Below are 7,601 nucleotides of genomic sequence, written 5' to 3' on the forward strand. Positions count from 1 at the left end.
ACTCCAGCGAGGGTGAAAACAAGGCTTTCCCACATACTCACCACCACCGCTGCCTTCAGGCAAGCCGTAGTCTGATCCGCTTCCGGAAGGTTGGACTCACGATGGCTGACTCCTGTGACATCATTCTTTTTGTGAGATAACAAGATTGTTTCAAATACATGCAATAAAATTACTAGCACCCGGTTAACCTCAGAAACATGTCTTTGCTGTGTCAGAACAGCGATGTCAACATGCCAGATAGGACATGACTGTGCAAATGCTTAACTGAGTTTTCTGACTAATCTAATTAGGAACTGGTCAAAACAAAATGAACTGATGGCCGACGTGCAAGTTATACAGTGATCAACTTCATTTACTGCAGGCCGTTTTCAAAGCAGAGGTTAACCCCAATTGCCTGCCATTTTAAAGCCAAAAGCCACAGAACATTCAGTTCTGGGTCAATAAGAGCACTGATTCAAAGAATGAGAAGTCTTGCTTCTTTCACAAAAATGTTTTTTCTTGGGAACAGACAATATAAGATTCCCATATCCAGTCCTATAGCTGTAACTATGCTAATTTGTCCATTGTGGTACTAATAAAAATTATCTTACGATTGTCATACGGCATTTTCCTATCTCTTGTTTGGATAGGTGTGTCTAATGAAGTGTGGAGTGGATTCTGGTGTTCTTCACAGCGTCACATCAAACACATTAATGGAAGCAGACTTGTTCAGCGTGCGCATGCTAACCACACACAGCAGATTGGACTAAATGAGCCTCTCTATAAGGCAGACTCACAAACAATGAACGGAGTGTATTCCGCCCCGTGTTGGTAAAAGTAAACGACAGAGCGGTGTTTGACATCAGAGACACACACCGCTATTGAAAGCCACACAAACACTGAGCGCTGTGTTTGCAGCCATGCTAATGCCGTCATTTAGTGGATCTTAAAAAGATTCAACAAGATGTTGCGTTTAATTTGGTGGGAGGGCGGACAAAGTGCTGGATTCAAATACTAAAATTTGTTCTGAATTATGGCTAAATAGTAAAGAGTAGCCATAACAAGACACAGCTAACAAAAACCCGATCAGAGGATTTACATATATGTTTGAGTGGTTAGGGCATCCCACAAGGTTATGTTCTAGGACCCTTTCTATTATTCATCCTTCTTCTGGCTAATTTTTTCTAGCAATGCCAAGTCACAATTCAAAAGCAAATGACGGCGTGTGTGGCACACATGCCTAGGCTTTTTGAAATTTTGCAACTTTTTGTAATTTGTACCCATGTGTCTCTAATATTACGTTTTCTTCGAAATACAACAAGGGTCAAGAATTATCTGTATATCACACTTAACACATCAGGTTTCTTGTCTTGCTGTTTTGAGCGTTCAGCTCAGTCTCATGGAGTCAGCCAGCCCTCATTCCGCCCCATATATTGCTTGGCCAATGACGAGCACGGTTTTCCGCAACAAAACATGACGACGACCGAACAAAGCAGGGGGATGGGCAACCCAGCCAAACACACACGCACATACACTCGCACGTGACCTTGCGTAGCTTGACTATAATATGCGTCCTCCTTTAGGCGTCATGTCTGTCTGTCTCTCTCTCCCTCTCTACTCAGTCCAAGACAAAAACAAGCAGTGCTAACATGACAAGGATGCTCCAGTGTCCGGATGTGACGCTTGATCGCAGCATCTCCCCGGGACACAAACTGCTGCACATACAGGACACACTGCTGACAAAACCTCATCATATCCCTCTGTATGAGATAATTTAGACCTCAGGCATTCCATGGCATAATGCGATACAGATTTCAAGCACAAAATGCTCAAAGACAAACACAGCTTCCCTCTGCCACAACACAACAATGACGACAGCTGTCAAAGCAGGAGGATGGGGGAGCTACACGCACATGCGCAGGCACGCGCAGGCACACACATGCACATGCGTGCATACACCACTATTTTTTTTAAACACAAAATTTAACAAAAACAAAGATATTCAGAAAGAAAAATACGACAAAACTGGAAGGAAAATACACTAATATTTATACATGCATTTCTTCTAGATTATATTATAAAAGAAAAGAAAAATACTAGGAAAAAACAATAGGGACTTAGTAAAAGTAAAATATACATATATACACTAAAAGCAAACAAAAATAGTAAAATAGAATACAAAAATATTTGGCAAAAATATTATAGGAAAAATACTAAATTACAAAATATATTGGATGAAACATTTTAACTAAAAATATCTACAAACTTTAGGGAACAAATATTGGGAGCACTAAGAATATTGGATGAAAAATACCCATAAAAAATGCAACAGAAAAAACAAAATAGAAAAACAGGAATATGGGGGGGGGGGGGGGTATATTTGGGGGGGAAATGTCTCATGCTAGTTATCTTGCGTCGCACAAGGTTAGAAAATGACAACACACGCAAAATTTCAGTGCTCGAATTTGTCAAGGCCGCTCATTCTCCTTCCCCGATCAACAACAAGAATGCGGTGTGCAGATGTAGCGTTTTAGAGCATCATCACGTCCCACCGCTTTTCATACCTCACCACACTCCTTTCATACGACATTGCATAAGCAATAATGAAGTAAACGAGTTATTTTGAAGATACTTAAGTATTAAGGGAGGAAATACGTGTCCGTGACGGCAGGCACCGCCTTTGCATCACCCAGCCCATGATGCCGCTACAAGGCCAGCGATGAATGTCATATTCGGGGTAAACAATCAAGGTGACACCCATTGTGAAGGCGTGATTCACGAAGGATTTGCAGCTTAAATGATGCTCAAAATGAAAAATAAAATAAAAGTAAGTTTGTGATTGCTTTACATTAGCAATGCCTTTGATGCACCTTAGCAAGCGATCAATATCAAGACTACATTACCGCCGCCTTCCTTGCAACGGTTTCGGATGGAAGTGACATTTTCATTAATTTTAGCACAGCAAGACACGTTTTGGGGGAAGTCTGCATGCAACGTCAACCCAGCCCGGTTAGCTTTCGCTCGTCTGTGCTTACCTTTGTGTACAGCTCCGACGCTGCCATGACAGCCGCTACGAGCTCACGCCAATCAGGGCTAAAAGTCGGCTGCCTGTCCTCGCTGCATGGGACTCGTCGTGTCTTCTCATGAGGCGGACCACGTCGCCGTTTGGTTTGTGTATATGCACACTGGTGTATCTCAAAAAGTGAATGTCTCCCTCCTGGTCATGATAAAACTGCAAAGAAGACAGGAGCAAGGCTACCGAGGGTCGGCTATCTCACTTTGCATTCTGGGTATGATGGATGAAATGAATCAGCCCGTCCAAAAAAAAAAAAAAAAAAGAAATGAGATGTCCCATGGGGAAACAGCGACACAACGTGGTGGCGAATTGAACTACAAGCAAAAAAGCGAGCTGCAGAGGGGCGTTGACAATCCGTTCCGAGCACACCCAACTCACTCAAGAATCGTGTCTCAAATCATCTTCCCAATGAAGTAAATGAAATCATGATCCGTTCCACTGCTCACTACATACAATACTCTAAAGAATAGTTACTATAACAGAATGTATAAAATGAATGCTTGTGCATTGTGATTTACTACTTTAACATCCGTCATTCTGCTCTTTGTAGTGTTTACAACTTGGCCACCAGATGTCAGTATAATCCATCCGTGATAAACACATACTTGTTAACCTCCCCCCCCCCAAAAAAGAATGGGAGAGAAAGAAAACAAACTGCCAATTTGTGCAAAACTATTTTATTTACATAACAAAATGGCACAAATTAACCGGAGGGCAGCCATATACATGCACAGCTCAGACAGATGAGTTGCTCACTGAGATGTAGCACAATCTGATGGTAAACTTCATCTACAAGGACCTTGGTAAAGCGAGATCAGTGTGGGAGAGTGCGTCATACTAGCGCAAAGCTACTTCCTCCAATCTGGCAAGTGGGAAGGAGAATCTCTGAGCTGCACGCAACTGTGTTGCAAAACACCTCTTAATCTTCACGCTGAAGGCAAAGTTCCTGCTCCATGGGGGCCTTTGAATGCAGTATCGAAATTCACTCTGAGCATGTGTTCGGAGAGAGAATTCATTTCTCAACACAGCCCATGTTCCAAATCAATCAGCAGCCTGTGCTTGAAATGTTTTTCTTTGTGCTACTCGACGCACCCGCGCACTATGTCTCTGGTCAGAGCATCTAGTGTGCGCACTGGCACTCCGTTTTCGGTACCATGTGCGCCCCTGGTATCCTTAGCCATGATCTTTGCCGCTGGATTATTTGACCTTCTTGTAATCACTTCCTTATTCGTTTCAGGGGGTCCTCAAACTATTCTAAAAACTGTTGTATCCTAGTGAGAATGTGTTTTCTGGGATCCAACACTAGCATTCGCTCAACTTCATTTGTGCCATGGACCACATTGCCATAATTTGACAGCCCAGCATGGAAATAAAAACAAATGATTAAATATATACGACTCATTATTATACTGAATGTTATTTGTTGTGACTCATCAGACCTGCGCTTGTTCCGCCAACAAATAGTGTTGCGCGTTGATGTTCATCAACCAATACAGTGTGTAAACTTATGCAACATTCCTTTGAAAAAGAAATGTTTGTGAACTGACTTACTCTAAAATCGAGGTTTCATTATGATATATTTTACAAAGTTTGGGATCTGGAGAGGAAATTGATTTCGAAGTTGAGGGGGGGCTGCATTAATTAAGGGGAAAATACAGAAAACAATAATACAAATGTGAAATGCTAAAAGGCTGATGTCTGCCCCCGTGCCTAAGAAAATGAAATGTACTATATACACAAACACACACTTTCACGCCTTGGAGCATTTAGCCCACGTTGACGTGCTGCCTTTCAGTGTATATTACATGAGAAGAATGAGAGACAAATGGAAATATACATGGCAAGGAAGAGAGAGGCAATAAGGGTGGGAGGAGACAAGAGCATGGTAAGCAGCCAAAGGCGGTTGGGGAAGGTAAAGACAATTTGAAAGGTAGCAAGGCATTTCCTGCTGAGTGGCTAAACAGGTGGTCCTGGAAGGGGGCTGGAAGAGGTAAAGTTACAAGCTCTGGACTAGATGGGGGTGGAGGGGTGCAGGACGGCGCCATCACCCTGCCAATTTACTGGCAACCAGGGAGGGTTTCCTCTGGGGCAGGTCCTGGGGGGTGGGGATGTGGTCCCCCGTGATCTCTGTCTTCTCGGGTGCCGCTGCCGTCGGCAGCTGCTTGTTCTTTATCTTGGCTTTGGCCATGTTGTAATCACCTGAGTCAAAGTACTTTTGCTGGAAAACATGAGAGACGAGAATCAGCAAAAGCAGCAATTCAAACGTAATATATAGACACTGGGAGACAAAAAGGAGGGTTTATAATTCACAGATAATTGAGATAAAAATTGAGAACAAAATGAATTTTTAGTAGTTGTATATTTGTTAACTTTTTTCAAAATTAAAACAAAATACATTGTTTCTTACCCCCTTCTGAAGGCGTTTACGAAGCAGATCGGAACCGCCAGGTTTATTGCCCAAGTTTGGGTATCTGGCCTTCAGTTTGGCCTCCTCTGCTTTTTCTGGATTGATCATTTTGTCCTGAACCTCCTGAAACACACACACAAATCAAAATCAACCAAGCAAAAGATTATAACCCAAGAAACGTTCAAGTAGTGGTCATTAACCTTTTTTGACAGCAAGAGCTACATCCTTGAGAACTCACACACTCACACTTTTCTGTAAAACAGAACGAAAACTACTTGGTGTAAAACAGCTATTCACATTCTTCTGCTCTTCCTGAGGCTTCCGGTAATGAGACTTCCGGTAAACATTTTAAGTGCCAGATGAAGGTTATGACGCTCCAGAAGATGGTAAAATGAACTCCTGCATGTGTTCAAAGAGGTGAACGAGAGTACAGAATGGGCTCCAGCCACTGGGCCGCCATAAGGTATTGGCTCATGAGCTATTTGGCATCAGGCCACCCAGAGACCAAACCAAAATGTCATTAACCTACAGAGCCTCAAAGACGTTATATTTTGACAATAAAGTGCCACTGTACACAAATCAACCGGATGTCACGGAATGGAAAATTCAAGCCACTAAAGTATAGGTGGGTGCCAAATAGGGGTCGCAGAATACAATTTGTATTGCAATGCCATTTGATTTGATTAATGGCTCAGCCCTTGTGTTAACTAAGTGCACAAAGCCTCCATAACTACTTTAAAAATGTCAACACAGTAAAAAATGGTTGCCTTTTTCTCATCGTTAGAGATATCACAATCATCATCAAACTGGTCATCTCCCACACGATGCAGAGTATGACCTACATTTTGGAATCAAAATATGAATACATTTAGACAAGCCAAAATTTGGCAAAGGTCGAATTTCACGTCAGTCTTGGTCCCTAACCACTACGGGAAAATAGTGACTGCTATTTGAAGTTGTGCCATTGATAACAAAAGACCAACACGAAGATGCGAGACGTATGCTCGACAATGCCTTAACACGCGTCAAAAATCAGTCAAGCTAGCATGCGGGAGGCTACCGAGCTTGGATCAGACCGCTGAAAGTGCTGTCAAACGCCCCTCGGGTGTGGGTTTAAAGTGTCAGGGCCGGTTAGATTGTAAGACGTCTCTAATAATACAAGTTAACAGAGCTTTGCGTGAAAAATGCATATATTTTTGTAGGCCATGGCTGTCAGCACGGGCGGGACCGTGTTAGCTCTAAAGCTAATCGTTTTTTCCTCCAGAATGTCATGACAGTGGGTTAGCTTTGCTACCATTAGCTCTCGTTAGTGATCCATAAATTACATCGAACATGTATTCATCTCACCAGAGCAATTAGTTAGTAGATATCAAGACGTAGAGTTTAATAAACTTATTGTCAAAATGAACTGCGACGGAATGTTATTAATAAACGTGACAGGGGGGAAAGGGCTACCCTTAGCTTGAAGCTAACACTCGTAACAAAGTCAACCGCGCTCCCGCCTATTTCCCTTCTATATCAACGGGTCGTCATAAACGGCCACGTTACATACCTGCTCTTCGACCAGCGTCTCCTCGGACGCCGGAATGTCTTCGGTTCCGTCCGACATTGGCCAATGTTCGAGTTGCTTTCAAGAAAGGGGCCGCTCAAGCGTGGCCGAATGGTCCTCCTAACGGTGTGAATGAGTGAGCAGCCGCCGGGATCCCGCTGCTCAGTCTGGTGGTAGCACTGCCGCGCGCTCCCGCAGCTGGTTCTACGTCACTGACGGAGACACCGTGCGCGCTCACGTGGTTCTCGTGAGTTCGCGAAGGAGTTAAAAAAAATAAAAAAACATCCCTAACGTGCGGATCAGCTGTTCGGCGCATGTGCTGCTTGTAACCAAGGACAATCTTCAGAGTGTCAATTGCAAAATTAAAACTAAAAAACATGATGTAATTTGTGTTTTAAATATTTGTTTACTACATTTGGCAGAACAAAATTAATACATTAGTTTTAAGTTGCTGTTTATCTCATTGACCAGTATCCAAAGTCTATAGTGCACGGCAACCCATCTTGGTAAATGTTTAGTGATGGTGGATACGAAGTTTGTCAGAGAAATTTCAAGACTGTTGTCACAAGACATACATCACGTCCAAATTT

The 7,601-nt window shown here is 42.8% G+C and overlaps 1 protein-coding gene across 1 annotated transcript; it reads right to left on the reverse strand.

Annotated features, from left to right (window-relative positions):
- Window positions 1-3,716: 3,716 nt before the first annotated feature.
- arpp19a (cAMP-regulated phosphoprotein 19a) lies at window positions 3,717-7,214 on the reverse strand. Its single transcript, XM_049719088.2, has 3 exons — window positions 7,015-7,214; window positions 5,463-5,585; window positions 3,717-5,273 (listed from the first exon to the last, which is right to left on the reverse strand). The coding sequence occupies exons 1-3, from the start codon at window positions 7,069-7,071 to the stop codon at window positions 5,100-5,102; spliced, it is 354 nt and encodes a 117-aa protein (XP_049575045.1). The 5' UTR covers window positions 7,072-7,214; the 3' UTR covers window positions 3,717-5,099.
- Between the last annotated feature and the right edge of the window lie 387 nt (window positions 7,215-7,601).

Source organism: Syngnathus scovelli, chromosome 4, assembly GCF_024217435.2.
Source record: "Syngnathus scovelli strain Florida chromosome 4, RoL_Ssco_1.2, whole genome shotgun sequence".
NCBI lineage: Eukaryota > Metazoa > Chordata > Actinopteri > Syngnathiformes > Syngnathidae > Syngnathus > Syngnathus scovelli.